Source organism: Polistes fuscatus, unplaced genomic scaffold (genome assembly GCF_010416935.1).
Source record: "Polistes fuscatus isolate 324 unplaced genomic scaffold, CU_Pfus_HIC Scaffold7, whole genome shotgun sequence".
NCBI lineage: Eukaryota > Metazoa > Arthropoda > Insecta > Hymenoptera > Vespidae > Polistes > Polistes fuscatus.
Genome location: NW_025113151.1, coordinates 1174062 through 1192656, shown reverse-complemented (window position 1 = coordinate 1192656; position 18595 = coordinate 1174062). Strand labels below are relative to the sequence as shown.

The window sequence follows — 18595 nt, the reverse complement described above, 5'->3', positions numbered from 1 at the left end:
TATACTCAAATGTTTGGTATTTATTAATAATGTGTGCAATTTATTGATATATGCAATATATATATACATTTTAACATATATTATTTATATATAGTAGAAAAATAGTTGCGTTTTAAAAAAATAATAAAATTATACATACATACATGTGTGTTTGCTTATATGAGTATGTATATATCGATTATCACTAATGTTGCATTGCGTCATAAATAAAAATGTGTCAGAGGATAATAAGTTATTGTTTTAAAAAGTTTTTGTTTATATCACATTAAATTATATAAATTTAATTATAGTATTTATTTGAATTAATGTGTCTCTGTGTATTTCGTGTAGTTTAATTTCTTATTATTTCATGATGGTTAGAATAACGTTATTGACTGACAACAAATATCAATTTATTTCTAACCTCAGAATAAAATATTTGTTAAATTAAATTTTATTGTTTATCAATCTCTGTTAATAGAGATAATATATTGTAATAATATGAAAACATATAAGAATCAATGAATAATATAATAAGTTACATTCGTAAATTATTTTTTAAAATGAGTTCTGACGAAGAGTATAATATAGCGGCCAGATATAGAACGGTTAGAAAACGTTTAGATAGTCTTGGTTATCAACAAGCACTATCTTTGGATACTCTTCCATTAATTGAACGCTTACTGGCTGATTTGATTCAAACTACAGAAAGCTTGAAACATTTTAAAACTGTTGCGCAAGATAACATCGAAGTACGTACATAAATGTATAATATTATTTGTATCGACTAACTTGTCTGCTTACAAAACATATTGCTTTCACAAACTATAAGAAGTTTACTGAAGTTTACCAAACAATTGATAGATAAGGAAATATTTCATTCCAGTCAAAGTTAGTTACAAATGTCAAAATCAATTCACATTGTTTTTTAATTATTTTCCCAAAATTATCCTATTATTATTATTACTGTTATTATTATTATTGGAAGATTAATAATTGATTATTATATTCTCTTATAAATTATCTACAGGCATGTAACCAATTGCAATTATTAATTGATCCATATAAATGCGACAATGCAAGATTAGTTCAGGAATGTAATCAACTTCATTTGGATCTGATAGAAACAGAAGAAACGTATCAAAAACAAATTAAAGATTTGAAGAAACAGGTGTACAAATTAGAATGCGAGTGTAACGACCTGCAATTAGCTTCTTCTAGAAATTTACAAAAAATAAAGGATCTTGAAATTGAATCAGCTAAGAAGTCGAAGAAGATACTAGATCTCCAAGGGAAATGTTTGAAACCGATTATAAGCAATGTAGGAATCGGTAAGAAATTTATTATATATTATTTTAATATCTAGGTTTTTTTAAAAATCTTTGTTAAATACATTTTTTTAGGTAGCAAAAAGCGTCCTTGTTATCCGTTAAGAAGACCGGTTATAGAAGCTGAACCATTACCGAATATAGGAAGTACCCACAGTACCTTACCCAGTTCTCATTCCGTTGAGCCAAAAATATTAGATTTACTAAGCATGGCAGATCATAGAATGAGCTGTCTAAGCCACGAGGTAACAAAACTTAAAGGAGAACTTTCATTACAAACTGATAATGTATACACTTTACAAAATCAGGTATGTAAAATATATCCAGTTTGTTTAACTAAATGATTTTTTTACATTAAATTTAATTGATCAATTTAAATATGCAATATTTTGTAGTTAACAACAAAAGAAAAAGAGATAATGAGACTGAAAAAATTGTTAGAGGGTGGTCGACCATACAGTGCTGTCGTCAAGGATTGTCTTTGTAAACAAGTTGATAAGATGCATGTTGCATCCAATGATGCTGATGAAAATATTGATTTAAAGACTATTTTACAAAATAAACAAGAGTTAGAGCAACAATTAAAAGGTAAGAACGTATTTTTTAATCGTTTGAGATAGTAATTGTCGACACGATTTTTGAAAGACCTTTGGAATTCAAATGATTAAATATTTTTTATTATATATAATAATTTATTACATTTTTCAGAAGCTGTAAATAAGCAACACGAAGTTATGTCCCAAGCAATGAAACTCGCAGAACGAAATGAAGAATTAGAAAAAGAGTTAAGGGATATAGATCACATTGCATTAGCGGTAGAAGCTGATTGCAATTCTGCAGTTAAGGAAAATAACAGAAGAGTTTATAGACTTCAGGTAGATATGATTTTTATAGGAAATATTATTTATTATTCGATTTTGGACAGATTTTACTTAATATTTTGTATTGAATATTTCAGGAAAAGTTAGAAGATGTAATGGAACAAGTCCACTGTTTAGAAACAGAGTTAGCAATGAAACGTAGAGAAGTGCAAGAATTGACGGCAGATCTTGAAGCGAGTAAACTTGAAAAACGAAATATTCAACGTACGTTAGAATCCACGTTAGAAGAAAAGAAAAGAATTACTAATAAAATTAATCAATTAACAATAATAGGTATGTGTGTGTCTTTTAAGATTTTTATGATATTAGTTTCTGTAACAACATTTAATTATATTGTTGATTATTTATAGAAAAAAGTTTAAATGATGAAATAGAAAGATTATCGAAAGAGAATGAATCTCAGAAGCAAGATATTATACAATTGCAATATACAAATAAAGTATTGAGAGAACAATTAGGTTCAACTAAAGTTATGGAAGGTGCTAGCGAAAATGATTTGAAGCAATTAAGAGAAAAAGGTGAAAAAAATGATCAAAACAGAGGGAAGAAAAGTATGGGAAGTAGAACAGGTAATTTTTATATTTTGTTTTCTGTTTACCACATTGAGAAGACCTGATTTAAATAATTTTGTTATTTTTATAGATGCAGAAGATAGGGAATATTCGTCATCCTCTCAAGAAATAAATATCGACAGAGAAAATGATAGAGCATCTGAAAACATGCGAAAATTAATTATTGAAAAAGATTTACAAATAGATAATGTAAGTATAAATCATATTAATTAATATAGAAATATGAATTCTAAGTATATTTATTATATTTCATTTGTTAATCATAAAATATATAAATTTTAGTTACAACAAAGTATAAAACAATTGGAAAACGAACGGGATTACTTCAGAAATGAATGCAATTGCTTGAAGCACCAGAAAGATGAAAGTTCTAATAAAGAAAATGTAAGATTAATTTTCTTTTTGTATATATGTATATTAATTTTAGATAAGTATTAAAATATAATTTTAATTATATTGTATATAAAAAATAGGTTGAATTGTGGACGAGGTCGTACGAATTAAGGTGTCAATTAAATGAAAAAGAAAAAATAATCTTTGAATTACAAAAGGAGAAAAACGATTTGTACCACGAAAAGAAAGAATTGGAAACGCAATTGGAAGTTTGTAAGAGTCAACAAAAAAGATCTTGCGCGTCTTGCACGTCCGGTGCAGTTGGAACCAGCAGTATGCATCCATCTTCTACGTTGTCGCATGACATCGGCACAGAAAATGCAAAAGTAAGTAGAAAAAACAATTGCGTTTGAAATATTTGATAATAGAAATATTTCTTTCGCAGGTAATGTTGGATTCTTTAAGTCGTGAAAGGGATACAGCTAGAGCAGATGTTCAACGTTTGATAGAAGAACGTGACGCGTTATACGAAAGACTAAAGGTAATTTTATTATTAATATTATTTATATATATACTTTTAACATAAAAAATCGTGTTAATAAAAAATTGTTTTGCAATAGGGAGCGCAAAGAGGAACTGTAAATGGTTACGATGATCAATTAGAAGATTTGCAAGAAGAATTGAGAAGAACCAAACAAGAATTAACCGTACAACGTACACAATTTTTTCAACTTAGGTATTACATTAATTTTGTTAATAAATAAAATTTATAAATAATACGTATTTTTTATATGATTACATTTTTTTAAAATAATTAAAATAAAGAATTTATTATTCAGGGCATTGCAGGATCAAACGGATCAAGCGCTAGGAGATATACAGGGTCAATTAACTCAATCCGAGACGGAATTAAATAAGGCGATAGATCGTAATAGAAATATGGAGCAACAGCATTTACAACTTGACAATCAAGTGAAGGAGTTGAAACAAGAAATCAATAATCTTCACACGAATATGGCGCATTTGGATCGAGAAAAAGATCAATTATTAGTTAGTATCATTTATATCAAATTAATAATTGTAATATAATTCAAGAATGTTATTATACAATTATTTTATTTTTTCTTATTAGATAGTGTTAGATGAAAAGACTGAAAAGATCGTCGCTTTGGAAAGAGAATTGATACACAAGGAGCAACAAGCAAGTAGCATGGAACAACAGATGCGGGATCTACGACATAAAAATGAGTAAGTACATTCAATATTATTCATTAATACAAATTGTATCATTGCAAATTATGGCACAGTTTAAGGATTAAGCCATAATCCGTAATATATATATATAATAATACATAATATATACTATTAAATTATATATACAATAATTGAAGTACACATTAAGATATTTAATAAATAAAAAACTATACAAGAACTTAAAAAATATTAAATAGCCTATTAGAAATTGCACAGATATTACTATTTACATTATTAAATATTGTTAAACCACGTTTTTTCTTTCGTTTTTCTTTTTCTTTTTTTTTTTTATACAGTTTGAGCCTGAGATTTGTTTCACGTTATAATGAATATTTCATATATTCAAGGATTGATCATTTTGATGTTACTATTCAAAAGTCTAGCTAACGTTACAGTTGGCGGTTGACATTCACCCGATGACACCACATTGCTACTTTCCATTTCACTCGGATCTAAACTTTCCGTAATTCTTTTATAACCCGGACGGCATTCGCAAATAGCTTTTGGCTGTGACTCCTCATTAACCCACAACTCGTTTTTCGGAATCCTCCTTGCCACCAACCATTCCCCTGCCGTACATGGTCCTTGAGTGTACAATTTGTAACATTTTTTATCGATTAATACCATCCCTGGTATATTTTCGCAAGTATTACTATCTTTATCGTTTTCCATACACTTGTTAGTATTTTTTAAATCATTGGTACAACCACACAATCCATTGTAACTTATTCCATCGATGGACGGTCGTACATTGTAATCGTAGGATACAACTTGTCCATTTGGACATGGTCCCTTAGTACCAATCTTATAACACGTATTTTCTTCGGGAAAATATAATCTTCTTCTTCTGCAAGGTATTTCTACACAAGTTGATGTGTTAGTTATCATGTAACCATTTTCACAAGGACCTTTCGTATAAAGTCTGTAACATAATCCATCCTGATATAGTACATGATTGATTTTACATTTACATTTCGCACGTATCACATTTTCCTCTTGATGATCGGTATCCGTTGCATCAACAACAAACTGATGACCCTTTGGACACGGTCCAATACTCCCTGTTAAAACAACGTGATCAAATATAAATAGAAATCCCATTAGTAGATTATTATTTCCCTTATAATCAATCAAATTACCTAATTGATAACACATTCCAGTTGATTCATGATAATGAGGTAATTTAGGATGACAACCACATACACCACCAGGTAGAAATAATTCACCTGGTTCAGTACATGGACCTTTCGTGTAATGTTCATGACACCCCCCAACACTTCCAGGCCAATAATATCTTCCTAATTCACCTGTCATCGAACAGGAACACTTAGCTAATCCGTCATCTCCTAAAATTAAAAGTTCACCTCGTGGACAGGGTCCTTTGGTAAGTTTAGGGTAACACTTGTTATCTCTTGGCCAATAAACGTCCCCAATTTTCGAACAACTTTCTGGTTCTCGACAGATACCCCAACGTCGTTTCGAATTGAGACTGTTAAACCGATAAAAAGGAAAATCAAAAAGAGTACATCATGAAAAAAAGAAATATAAATTACCTTCGTTAGAATCGTCAGATTATACTGACCTAGTTTTAGCATGAATTTCTGGAACTGGTGCGAAGTATTGTCCTCTTGGGCAAGACGACCTTGTAAATATTGGATAACAAAGTGCATCTCTTGGAGATTGTGCTGTACCTGGTGGACATCTGCATTCTGCTATCGTTCCAGCACCTCCTGCAGCTGGACCCAATTCCATTGTCTCGGGACAGGGTGCTCCAATCTGATGGAAACATTTTGTTAGAAATATTTCATCTATCTTTTCTCTTTTATTAATAAATATACAGAGAGACAACACATTGATACTAACTTGAAATATTTTATAACATTTCCCATCGGGTGGCCAGTATAATAATTGCCATCCACGTGGTTGTAGGGCACAGGGATTGTTAAGTGGATCTGCCCAAGGTGGTGGCATTATCACTGCTTTAATATTTGTCATTGTGATGCACAAAATAATATTCTTCAATAAATTTTTCATCCTGTTAAAAAAAGAAATATGAAATATTTGGATTATTGTAGTTTGATTGGATGATTAAATGATCTAATAAGATGAAATTAGGGCAAAGGGGGAGAGGAAAACAAAGGATATGTACAATTAAATAGTAAAAATAAAATCAAATGATTCTACTTTCACCGATTCGCTATGGCAATGGCATTGTCCTTCGTAGGCAGAGCACAGATAAAGAATATGCTTACAGAATGTGAATAACATTTCGTTTCTTCGTTTTAAATGCTTTTTATGTCATGGACACAACACGTACGAAATCTTTTCAAAATACCTAATCAATATGTACTTTCATTTTTACGATACAATTTCATCTTTTTTATTTTTCATTAATATATGATTTTATTTATTTATTTTTTTTTTTCTAATACATTTTCGCGTGCACCAAGAAATTGATGATTATCTTTTCTTTTTATTTTTATTTTTCTTTTAATTTAGTCGCGTCAACGAATAACATTTTTACGAGAAAGAAATAATAAAAGGTAGATTCGTAAAAATGTGCATATATATTTGGGGTACTATCATAAATCACATTATTATTACATAATCATCTAATTGGTTGTTACCGTTCAAGTTTGAAGCGCTTCAATCTTACATCACAACTTTCACATTCGTTGTATTTTAAATCGTAAGATGTTACGATAAAAACTACTTTGTTTAATAGATTAACGAATAAAAATATCACACAAGCATTCATTATTTTAATATTATTTGTCATTTATTTTTTTTTTACAATTAGATCGATTACACTAAACCAAAATTTATTTTACTTCTTGACCCGAGATCAAAAAAGAAAAAAAAAAACGAAATAATAATAAAAGAAGAAGAAGAAGAAGAAGAAAATATAAAATACATTCCCATGGAAACAAGAGTGTATTTTTCGAAAATGTCGGCTACAAAAATATGATATTAAATTAATCGTATGCGCGAGTCACACACGCACACACACGCGTAGTGCGAATTGAAACCCAAAAGAAAAGGAAGAAGAAGAAAAAAAAAAAGAAAAAAATGTTCAATTAGTACGATCAACGATGAAGAAGATTTCAAGTACTGTTAATCGATAAAAAAAAAAAGGGTTATCAAAAGTTATGGATCCTTGTTGCATCGTGTGCCCTTATTGTTTTTTACCACGTGCGGAATACATTCAGCATAGGTACGAAATTAAACAGAACAAACAAACAAAACAAAAACAACAAATATAACACACACTCTCTCTGGTTTTATTTTTATTTTTAAATGCACGCGTGATTATATAAAGATAGACAACATTCTCTGCAAGAAACGTTCCTCCCCCTGCCTCCTGCCCCCCTGATTAGATTATTATCTAGCTGGTTGTAGGAAATTAAATTTAAAAAAAAAGGAAAGTAACCAACTTGTAATAATTTGTAAAACAAACTTATTCTTTTTATCTAATCTAAAAATTGCATTGAAATATTATATTTATTAACTTACGTGTTCTATAATCGATCCCCACGTGTGCGAAGGTACAAAAATATTTGAGAGATCTGTATTGTAATTAAATTTATTTCATATAATTTTGTTCACATCTCTCTCACGATAAAACACAATTCAAAATACGAATTGATTAATTGTTTTTGTATGATCCAACGTTCGACATTGTAGATTAATATTTTAAAAAAAAAAAGTAGGATGAGACGAGACAGTGACTGAGACAATGACCGATTACGATGACGATGATTAAAAGTAAAGAAAAGCAAGCTTAGGGTTCTTGCCGGCCCGGAGACCGCGTTCAGACTGAAACTGAACGTGGAATTCCGTGATATTCGTTTGACTCTGCGTGTATTTCTTCTTTAGCCATTGCACAGTTACCTAACTCGTTCGTTACTTTGGAAACAAGATGTATATATATCCAATTTGGTGTGTATGCGTGTGTGGGTGTATGTGAGAGGGTGGGTGGATTGATTATTATGTCTTTTTTCCTATACAAGAATTCTTCGTCATTTTAATCTTTGCATTTCTAAACTGGAAAAACCACCACCCGAATGGAATGTATACTGAATCAGAATCCGCATTCTCTGACAACTTCATTGTTAATCCCAATTGCACTTTCACAGATATCTTAACATGACAATGAATGAATGAATGAATGAATGAATGAGTTGTTGAATTTATGCATCTCATCAAAGACATTTGTTTATCAATTGATATTGTTTTAAAACTAAAAGAAAATATAATAATTGTATAAATCTGATTGAAATTGAAATTGCAAATGAAACTCAATGAAAATCTAAGCAAAGGGGTATAGATAGGGGGGAAGAAAAAAAAACAAAAATGAAATTTTTTTCATTAGGTATCTCGTAACTTCTTATATTGCATTACGAATACCATAAAGAAATATTACAACATAGGTATTCCCTATAAGAAATCATTCTTATAATTCGTAAAAGGTAACAACGCACGGTTGGTGCTTTCGATCAGAGAAGAAGTAGCCTTGGATGATGATGTTCGATCGAATATTCCACTTCAATGCTTTCGTTATTTATTTTTTTATTATTATTATTTAATATTGACGCAATACCGTTCGATAGGAATTCGTAGACGATTGTAACGGTGTTCGATAAGAGGATGAAATTACATGGGATTCTTCTACTTCTTCTTTCCTTTCCCCCCGTTTACCCCACCTCACCACCACCACCACTATTATTACCTTGTCGTTCTAAGTTAGAAGATTAAAACGGTTCTTTCTTATGCAGCTTCTCTTAGCCCTACAACCACGCGTCAAGTGGGTTTCGTGGAACCGTGCAATGCCCTTTGCTTATAACGGTACGCTGATGTAAGAAATAAAGAAGAAGAAGAAAAAAAAAAGAGAAAAGAATGAAAGGTTTTGAAGGGTCCCCTCCCCCCCTGCCCCCCATCCTCTTTCCTGATGATTTTGACATAAAAGAAGAGAGATCACCACACGTGTGGATTCTTCACGTGTTTCTTATTCTTATCTGAATAATAAGAAACAAAAAATGAGGAGCATGGTGTATTGAAACGTTGTTCAGGCCGATGCACTCTCTCTCTCTCTCTCTCTCTCTCTCGTTCTTGGTGAACAGTCAACAACAACCATTGAATATGACTCTGATTGGTTTGTTCCTCTTGCTAGATTAATTGTTGTATTATTTTATAATGCAAAAAGAATTGATCCACTTTTGCAGTTGATTTTAGAAATATTGTGTTTGTTAATTTGTTGTGGGATAGATAGAATTCATTGGTAGTTTATAAAATGTGAGAAAGGTTTCTTCAATCCTGTGTATACTGTTTCAAAGAAATAACTCTTTGCTATCGAACGAGAATGAAAGTATATTTTATACGTTTCCTCTCAAGGACAGAAACTAACGGGACGATACGATCTTCTTCTCTTCTAATAACTTTCGTTCTTTATGTTGGCTTTTATCTTTATCCTTGCTCTGGCATCATCATCTTCATCATCTTCATCATCTTTTGATTATTTCTTGGTCATTTTGTATTATAAAACGTTATTTTGAGAATTATTATATTACATTCTTTTATTACAAATTTGTGATTCCTCCCCCCCTTCCTCCCCCACATCATTTTAAAACACCATACGCGTATCGTACGAAAGTTAAACTTAAATGGGGAATAATCTTAGGTAGATCTTTCAACGAGACTCATTTAAATTCATCATGCACTCGTCTCGCGTTAACTCTGAACGTGAACTTGAAGGGGGAAACAACCTCTAACCGATTTTTCTTTCTCCTTCATGGAGTCGTTCGTTTAAAATCAAAATAAATGCATCGTTGAGTATCTTCACGGATTGTATCTTTGTTATCTTTCAATCAAATGTAAAATGAAAATATTGCAAGTAAAGGTAGGTGGTGGGTGGGGTGGGGTGAGGGGTATACCATTAATAATTGTTATGTTTAAATTACGTAATAATATAAAAGTAAAATTGAATTTCTAATTGGATTTTTTAATGGTGGTATCGAACTTTGATAAAACGTTATAAGAGACAACATTTATAGTAATTACCGGATATGTCAGGAAAGTGGTGTTGTTCATAACGTTTGAATACTTTCCCCCATGGTATATGTGTTATTTTTCTTTCTATTTATTTATTCATATTTTTATTCATTTATTTTTGTTTAATTTTACCGCCTATAAGATAACACCTTCTCTCATACTCTAACTTTCTTTTCGAATAGAAGTATTCGATGTATCTCTATTTCTAAACTTTTCCTCTCTTTCTTTCTTCCTTTCTGCTTTATAAGTGTGTGTTTAAGTTGTGTCAACACGATAGAATTTAAAAATGACCGTAAATGTGCAAAATATTTCAACTAGTTTTGAAAGATCAACTCTCAGTTTTCACTTTCGCCCCCTGACGAGATGCGTAATTCACGATTTTAGATTAAAATGGACCTGTGAGTGTAAAGGAAGCTGTTGTAGGTTTGCTTGTAACAGAAAACAAGAACAAGAAAGACGACGACTACGACGACGATACGAGAGAAAGTATCTTTTTAACGTTCTTGATGAAATCTCTCGCCTTCTTTTACCTGTTTTTTTTTCTTTTTTTCTTTTTCCTATTTATATTTTTTTCCTTTTTATACATCTTATTGCAATCATCGTTACGATTACGCAAGTATCTTTTCGCAGAACTCGCATAATACAATAAGAATTCGATCAAAACGTGGTTTTATTAATTTATTTTGGAAATTTTGTTTTTTTATACTAAATTAACTAGCTAATCATTTGCAAATTAATTTGCTATACAAATTTGTGGAATATAATATATTAAAATAATATTTTTATATTGTAATTTCTAAAGTAATGTAACAAAAAGTAAGATGTATTGCAATGCAAAGAATTTATTAATATATATATATAATAAAAAAAAAAAATATATATATAATAAAATAATAAATAATAATAAAATATATATAAATCCAAGTATACGTATATTATTGTTAAAAACGTATAATCATTTTTTTGAGAAATAATCATCTATGACAATGTCGAATAATTAAAGTCAATTAAGTATTTCATTCATTAGAATCAATCTACCGAATTGCCCTTGTCCCTATTTCGTGAACGTTGCACAGTTACGAAACAAAAAATTACGTGATTATCGTACGCGAAAACGAGACAGGAATTTAAAAAAATAATATCGTGGGATTTGTCTGTGTGTGTGTTAACTTGTTAATAGTCTATTATAAATTTGTTTGCATTTATTTTCATTGTTTTTTTTTCTTTTTTTTACAGAATATGCATCGACCAAAGCGCGGAATACGAACGTCAATTCAGATCTCTTCAAATTGAAGTGAAAAATTGTCAAAGACAATTGGAAACTTGTAACAACGATCGTGAAAATGCCATACAAGAGAATCGTCGTCTGCAGGACGATCTTGCAGCTGTTATGTGCGAGGTAAGAAATCTTCAACACGAATTGGAATCCTCGCGTGCCGAATCCTACGATTTGAAGAGACAATTGCAAACTTATGTTAGCGAAGTACGACGTGCTGAAGAAATGTTGAACAGAAAGGTAAACGCCTTCAAACAGATAAATCGTTTCTTATCTTCTTTTTTTTTGTATTTTTAACACATCTAAATAAATTATTCATTTAATTCTAACAGGAGAATGAAAGAACGGAGATGTTGAATCACTTCAGAAGTTTAAGCTTGGAAGCCACGGTATTGGAAAATAACAATCACAGTTTGGAATCGGAAGCTGCGGAAGCAAGAGGAGCACTTCAAACGGCTAGAGATCGTTTGATAGATTTGGAAAGACAATTAGTCGATAAAGATTGTTTGATTAGAGGCTACGAAACACAGGTATACATGTTTTACGTTATTACATATTACAACAAATCCGTAAAACATTCTAATAAGGATTCCATATGATTCTTGTTAACACTGATATTTTTTAATTCGCAAACTTTCTTGTATAACAATTTTGTATCTTTCTTCTATTGTAAGATAATTTTCTTTATATCAGATTGATGTTTTTCTATTTTTATTTAGATAAGTGAATTAACGCAGAGCGTTGCTAGCATGGAAACACAGTTACGACAACAAACGGATCAGAGACAGAGAGCCGAAGCTGATTTGTGTGCAGTAAGGGACTTATGTATTAAAATGGATCAACAAAAGGATTCGCTTATGCAACAACTTGAAGATAAAGATATGATGAAAGCACAGGTGACGATATTTCTTTTACAAAAATGTATTGATACGATTAATTATTTAATTTTTGTTTGAGAAATGCAGAGGTGATGCATCATAGTTTGTTAAACTTTAACAGAATTATTTAGAATATTTCTACTATACGTATTTAATATATTTTTAATAAAAATTTCTTAATATTGTTTGATTGTTTAGTACGACACGCAGTTGGTAAGATTGAGAACCGAACAGAGTGTTATCCAAGATCAAATGGATAGAGATCGTGCAACGATCGAACGTTTAGAAGCTTTATTGGATCAAGCAAGGCAGGAATCTATAAAAGTTCAAACAACTAATCAAGAATTGCAGAATGAAATGTCGAGACTTAAACAGAAGATATCTGAGCTTCAAACAACGTTGTAAGAATTGTTTTCGATCGATAAATCGATTAAATTCATTCATTTCAATGTAATTACATTATGTATCTATTTAAAAATTTAGATCTGCCGAGTCTTTAGAACTTAGACAGTATCAAACTCAAGCTGCCGAGTACAGCAAACAAATCAGCGAGCTTCGTAGACAAGTTACAAACGAAAGATTTGATCGCGCTAAAAAAGAAGAAGAAAATCGCAGGTAATTCTATTATAATTATAATAAAGACATAAAAGAATTTTATTCAATAAGTTTGACGGTCTCGTATGATGACACGTTTAACGTGTCAAAGAATATTAAGAAAAATTATTTAATTTTTGTGTACTAATATTTTGTTATGTTTTTCCTTTTATTTTATTTTTTTTTCCCTCTCTTTACAGATCATTCAATTCGTCGCCAGATAGTTTTAACGTAGATTTAAACGTGGTCATATAAGAAATAAAATTTAATATATAATAAATCTATATATATATATATATATTCGTTGATAGATGTTTGAGTGAAGAAAAAGTGAAGGAATGTGGTTGCCGTACACCGTCATCTAAGGCAATTAATTTAGAAGCAAGAATTTCGAAGCCAGGAATATCAAGTAAAGAATACATGAAATCGGGTATTTGCAATTACTCAGAAAATAATAATAATAATAATAATACAATTTAGCCTTGAAACAATTGGCTTATGAGAGAAGTACATATTGATAATGCAATATATACAAATACTCCAACAATTTTATTATTGCTATCTAGATGGTGGGAATGAATCCACAGCTAAGATTCGAGTAGATTTACCTGAGAAGATGATTTTGACCGATGACGTTACGATGGTAAAGAATATAAAATGCAAATAAAGAATTTTATTAGAATATCTGTAATAATATTATATATATATATTACATGATTTTCTTATTTATAAAGCAGGAACCAATTGCTGCGTCTACACCTAAAAAGTATATGAAAAAGAGTTATTCTATTTCTTGTTGTATGAACAATCTCTCACAGGATACGGCGAATGTTAAAACTGTGATTAATGAATCGTCAGATCAGAATATTATATCATTTCAATTATCGAAGCATTCTCTTAATAACGAACTCTGCAATAACAACTCTAATTGTTTGCAATTTACAACGTGTCGATGTACGAGCACACAGTTTATGGAAATTTATGATGAATCTTTTATAATATCGGATCAATGTCAATTGTTCAATGAATTAGAAATGCCTGAGAATATTGTTCCTTGTACAATTAGAAATGATTCAACAAATGATAATCTAGAGAAACCTGCAAAATCTATACTTAATATTTATTATAAATTCAATAAGAATTTTACTAACGATATGAACGATACAACTCGAGATCTATACGTTAGAAATATAACTGAATCATTGGGTGATGATGATAATAATAATAATAATAGCGTTTCGTATCAGGATAAAAATTGTAAATGTTATCCCCCAATTATAAATGAAGATTCGAAACGTCCCGAAGAATATTTCACATTGGATTCTTTACCTGATACAAAATTAATATCACCTGGCATAAGAAATGTTCCTACGAATATGGAAACTAAACGAATACCATCATACAAACATAAAAAATGTAAATGTGTGTACAAGAATAAAAATTACAAATATTTGAGCGAAGCTATTACAAAATCGATCGCAAAATATTCAGATGTAAATGAATGTTATAGAATAAATTCACAGGAAGTTCGTAAAAATAATCAGAATTTATCGAACAATGTATGGAAAGAAAAAACGAGAGATCCTGATGGTTTTATATCACTAGATACGATAATGAATAATGATTTACCAAATAATACTAAGTTTAATCAAGATGACACCATAGTAATAGCATTTTCCAAGCCTAAATTTACTCAAGTTTTATCAGAAATAAAGGAACATACAAGGAGTTTAGAAAAACAAATTGAAAGTATAAATAATATTATACAAAATATAAATGTTTTATCAGAAGAAGCTGCTGCTCCTTTATCGTCGAGAAGAACAAATCTGCCAGTATTTTATGAAAATATATCTAGACTTACAAATGAATCGCAAACCGAAGAATTAGTCGACATAAATAATAATAATAGTAACGAACAAATAATAGAAAATAATTGGTGTAAATGTATAAAGAAACGACGTGCACTTTCAACGTCATCGTTAATAAAATCTTCCGTATGTCAAAACCCAATTGACACGTTTGTGGATGAAAAATTAATAAAACAAGATGACGATAACGTTGTTCGTTTTAAACGAGAACAACAACAACGTCCTCCAGAATTAGAAGAAAATTTATCGTATGTAGAAGAAATGAAAGAACAACAACAACTTCCAAGTAAAGAAATAAAAAAGCAAAAAGAACCTGACCAAATGAATCCTGAAAGAAGTGCACCTTATAAGAATGACGAATTAGAACGAGTACCTTATTTGCATAAAAAACAACCTAAGTCGTTCATTAGAAAAGATAAAGTTAAATCGAAAACTAAAGATAATTGTTGCGATCAGCCAAATTGTAACACTGCCACCATTCCGTACAATTCCATGACGAAGAAGACTAATGTATCTAATGAAGATACGATTTATAATTTATATTTACAAACTACATTTACACAATCGTCCAATTTTCAAATAGTTGCTGCCACCTCAATATCGTCTATTAAATTAAATTTAAATAGCACAGGAAGTAATGATGATCTCGTTAAAGTAAAAAAATCTAAAATTTCGGTTGACGGAAAGACCGAAGATAAAATTAATAAGAAAGTTCCTTTTCCTGATAGTTTAGAAGATAATTCTACAACGAAAAACGATTTAAATCCATCTATTTCTATTCAATGTATAACTATAAGTAATTCGTCCATAAACTGCAACGTAGCTGAAAGAGATTCACGAATTAAAGAAATTCAAAATAATTATTTACGTGATAATGTTAATCAGAAGAAAGTAATTAAAAGTAATAAAATGAGTAATAAATTTAAATTAAGGAAAAGTTAAGATTTTTGCTTGCATCAAACTACAATATTAATAATAATAATAATAATAATAATAATAATAATAATAATAATAATAATAATAATTAATAGTAGTAATAATAAAAAATAGACGAACACGCCTTTCGCTTTATTTGGAATAAAGCAACTATATTACAACTAATTATCAATCTATCCATCAGAGCAATATATAGAAACTATAATTATTATACCAAAATATCAAATTAAAAAATTACTCTAACATAATTCCTATTATGCGAATCAACAAGATGATTCTCAAAAGTTAGATTCACAGATAATTCCATTTAAACATAGTAGAATAACAATTATAGGGTAATCTTCGAAAAACTAAACTAAATGCAGACTTAAAACATTCCGCTTAAAAATAATGATTTAAAAGAAAAAAAAAAAAAATACCGTCCAATCTCACCATAGTTCTCTAATCGCAAATCCTAGATAACAATGTTAAATAAAATAATGAAATATATTCTCCACGGATGCAAGCAAGCGTTCGCTAAATAAAAATACTCAACGAAGAAAAAACAATTCGTCATAGTGTTCATAGGATTATAAGAAGGACTCTACCTTTTTAAATATAATTATAATTGTAAAACACTGAACTGATATTTAAATAAATGCCATATTATGTTCAATTAGTATAAACTTGTCAATTTAAATGCATCGTTTAATTCTTTTTTCTTATAATACGCTTTAGAAAACAAAAATAATAAAAAACAAAATGAAGTATGTACACTATTATTGATTTTTTAATAGCACGTTTAAAAAAACTAACAATAACTTAAATGCTTCTTATTTATTCTTTCCACAGAGTCATGTTTTGTTTCCATCGACATTTGTATATATACATTTTTCGCACATTTGGGAAAAAGTAGAGGTAATTTACTTAGATTTTTGTTGAAATTTTAAAAAATTAACACAAAAGCACATGAAAAATATACGATATAATTATTGTATTTAAAGTTGTTGTTTTTTGTTTTTTTCCTTACTTTTCTTTTCTTTTCTTTTCTTTTCTTTTCTTTTCAATAGTATAATATCGCCATTAATTGGCAATACCTGGCAATATAGTACGATAATCAGGATACTCATAATCGCCCAACTATCAATATTTTTCGCTTAATAATAATTAATTACTAATACGCTATTAACACATCCGTACAATACGATGGCAGAACAAATATCATAGAAGATATCCGTTCATTCATTCATCATTTTCCTTTTAATATATATATACCTTAATTTTTTTTTCTTCTTCTTCTTTTCCCCATATCATCATACCTTATTTGTTACATGAACCTTTCATTCTTTTACACAATTGTCGTTTATTGATTTATGATCATCGATGATCATCTCTGTATCAAATGAAATAATATAAACTAAATTAATTACAAATAATAAAATTAGAAAAAAAAAAAAAAGAAAAAAAAGAAGCCTCTCTCCGATAAGATTTTCATCCTCCTTTAACACGATCATATCCAGCTATTATTAAACTTTGCTTGCTTTAGTGTAGCTTTTATATTTTTCCTTTTTTCTTTAAAATTTATATTTATATATTTATGTATAAAATACATAATAGAGGCTCACATAAGGTCCATTATTATAATAGTTATTATTTGTAATTATTCTTAATGAGCTGATTTTTTTGTTTTTGTTTTGTTTAATAATAATACCGATCCACCAGCATTATTCGTAACATTTTAGCTATTACTGTTTTGCTTGTTGCTGCTTCTTCTTGCTGAATTCAATGAGTAATTACAAAAATCCTCCATCATCATTACCATCATCATCATCATCATCATCATCATCATCATCATCTTTTTCTTTTTTTTGCAACTTCTACGTCTTGTCATAATCTATTTTATAGTACAATATTATTATTCTATTTTATTTTATTTTAATTCTTTTTTTTGTTTTTTGCTTTCCATACTTCGCTCCTCGAACGCTTTCATTTAAACCTTACAACTTTATTTTTTTTTCTTTTTTCGTTTAAAGAAATTTATACACAGACGCCTTAACATCATTATGAATGAAATACAAGTATTATTATTATTATTATTATTATTATTATTATTATTAATTATTAATTATTAATTATTATAGTAATTATTTACAGTTTATGTATATGTTTTATATTATATGTATAAGTTCGAATATTATTAGCTTAATTTAATACGCAAAATGTCACTGGTGTCCTTAAGACGACGATCGAGAAACGATAACGTAAATGCAATCCTATTGCGAAAGTTTTCAAGATGTTTCGATTAATCATTAAACTTGTTGAACGCTTGCAAAAAAAGAAAATGAGAAATAAAAGTAAAAAAAAAAAATAATAAAAAATATAATAAAAGACGACACACCTTTTTTTTTTTCTTAAACACAAAATTACATTTTTAATGCACCAAAGAACCGAGTTTTATTATTTTAATTTATTTCTTCATTGAGAGAATTTGCAACATTTTACCAATAAAAATTTGAGTGGGTTTTTCTTAATTTCTTTTTGTTGTTTGCTTTTCATGGCAATTAATCTTCTTTACATCCTATATAATACAATAAGTGTTTTTTAGAAACACAATATTAATAATATATTTCATTTACGCGAAAAATCAATTATATAAAAATTCCTTTAAA

The 18595-nt window shown here is 29.3% G+C and overlaps 3 protein-coding genes across 6 annotated transcripts; 2 read left to right on the top strand and 1 right to left on the bottom strand.

Annotated features, from left to right (window-relative positions):
• The first annotated feature begins 470 nt into the window (after window positions 1-470).
• LOC122524277 (centrosomal protein of 135 kDa) lies at window positions 471-13402 on the top strand. Its single transcript, XM_043646425.1, has 20 exons — window positions 471-731; window positions 1010-1310; window positions 1383-1615; window positions 1703-1895; window positions 2016-2182; window positions 2266-2461; window positions 2539-2757; window positions 2831-2949; window positions 3043-3144; window positions 3234-3479; window positions 3539-3634; window positions 3714-3829; window positions 3933-4143; window positions 4226-4341; window positions 11632-11911; window positions 12004-12201; window positions 12391-12567; window positions 12748-12950; window positions 13033-13164; window positions 13344-13402. The coding sequence occupies exons 1-20, from the start codon at window positions 501-503 to the stop codon at window positions 13396-13398; spliced, it is 3591 nt and encodes a 1196-aa protein (XP_043502360.1). The 5' UTR covers window positions 471-500; the 3' UTR covers window positions 13399-13402.
• On the bottom strand, window positions 4485-7948 carry LOC122524279. Its single transcript, XM_043646430.1, has 5 exons — window positions 7861-7948; window positions 6211-6382; window positions 5930-6123; window positions 5487-5836; window positions 4485-5408 (listed from the first exon to the last, which is right to left on the bottom strand). Exons 2-5 carry the CDS (start codon window positions 6379-6381, stop codon window positions 4690-4692), a joined length of 1434 nt encoding a protein of 477 aa, XP_043502365.1. The 5' UTR covers window position 6382; window positions 7861-7948; the 3' UTR covers window positions 4485-4689.
• On the top strand, window positions 13402-16693 carry LOC122524278 (putative uncharacterized protein DDB_G0282499). 4 transcript variants are annotated; one of them, XM_043646429.1, is made up of 3 exons: window positions 13402-13573; window positions 13710-13786; window positions 13881-16693. In XM_043646429.1, the coding sequence occupies exons 1-3, from the start codon at window positions 13564-13566 to the stop codon at window positions 15951-15953; spliced, it is 2160 nt and encodes a 719-aa protein (XP_043502364.1). In that variant the 5' UTR covers window positions 13402-13563; the 3' UTR covers window positions 15954-16693. The 4 variants fall into 4 exon arrangements, with proteins under 4 accessions (XP_043502364.1, XP_043502363.1, XP_043502362.1 ...); XM_043646428.1 differs by having other exon boundaries at window positions 13878-16693; XM_043646427.1 differs by having other exon boundaries at window positions 13402-13786.
• The last annotated feature ends 1902 nt before the right edge of the window (window positions 16694-18595 follow it).

Coding starts and splice junctions, on each gene's coding strand:
- LOC122524277 (XM_043646425.1), top strand. CDS start 501: ATGAATAATATAATAAGTTACATTCGTAAATTATTTTTTAAAATGAGT. Junction 2,758..2,830: donor AAGTATGGGAAGTAGAACAG/GTAATTTTTATA, acceptor TTATTTTTATAG/ATGCAGAAGATAGGGAATAT. Junction 13,165..13,343: donor AAAGAAGAAGAAAATCGCAG/GTAATTCTATTA, acceptor CTCTCTTTACAG/ATCATTCAATTCGTCGCCAG.
- LOC122524279 (XM_043646430.1), bottom strand. CDS start 6,381: ATGAAAAATTTATTGAAGAATATTATTTTGTGCATCACAATGACAAAT. Junction 6,124..6,210: donor AATGTTATAAAATATTTCAA/GTTAGTATCAAT, acceptor TGTTTCCATCAG/ATTGGAGCACCCTGTCCCGA. Junction 5,409..5,486: donor TGGAATGTGTTATCAATTAG/GTAATTTGATTG, acceptor TTGTTTTAACAG/GGAGTATTGGACCGTGTCCA.
- LOC122524278 (XM_043646426.1), top strand. CDS start 13,664: ATGCAATATATACAAATACTCCAACAATTTTATTATTGCTATCTAGAT. Junction 13,787..13,877: donor TGACCGATGACGTTACGATG/GTAAAGAATATA, acceptor TTATTTATAAAG/CAGGAACCAATTGCTGCGTC.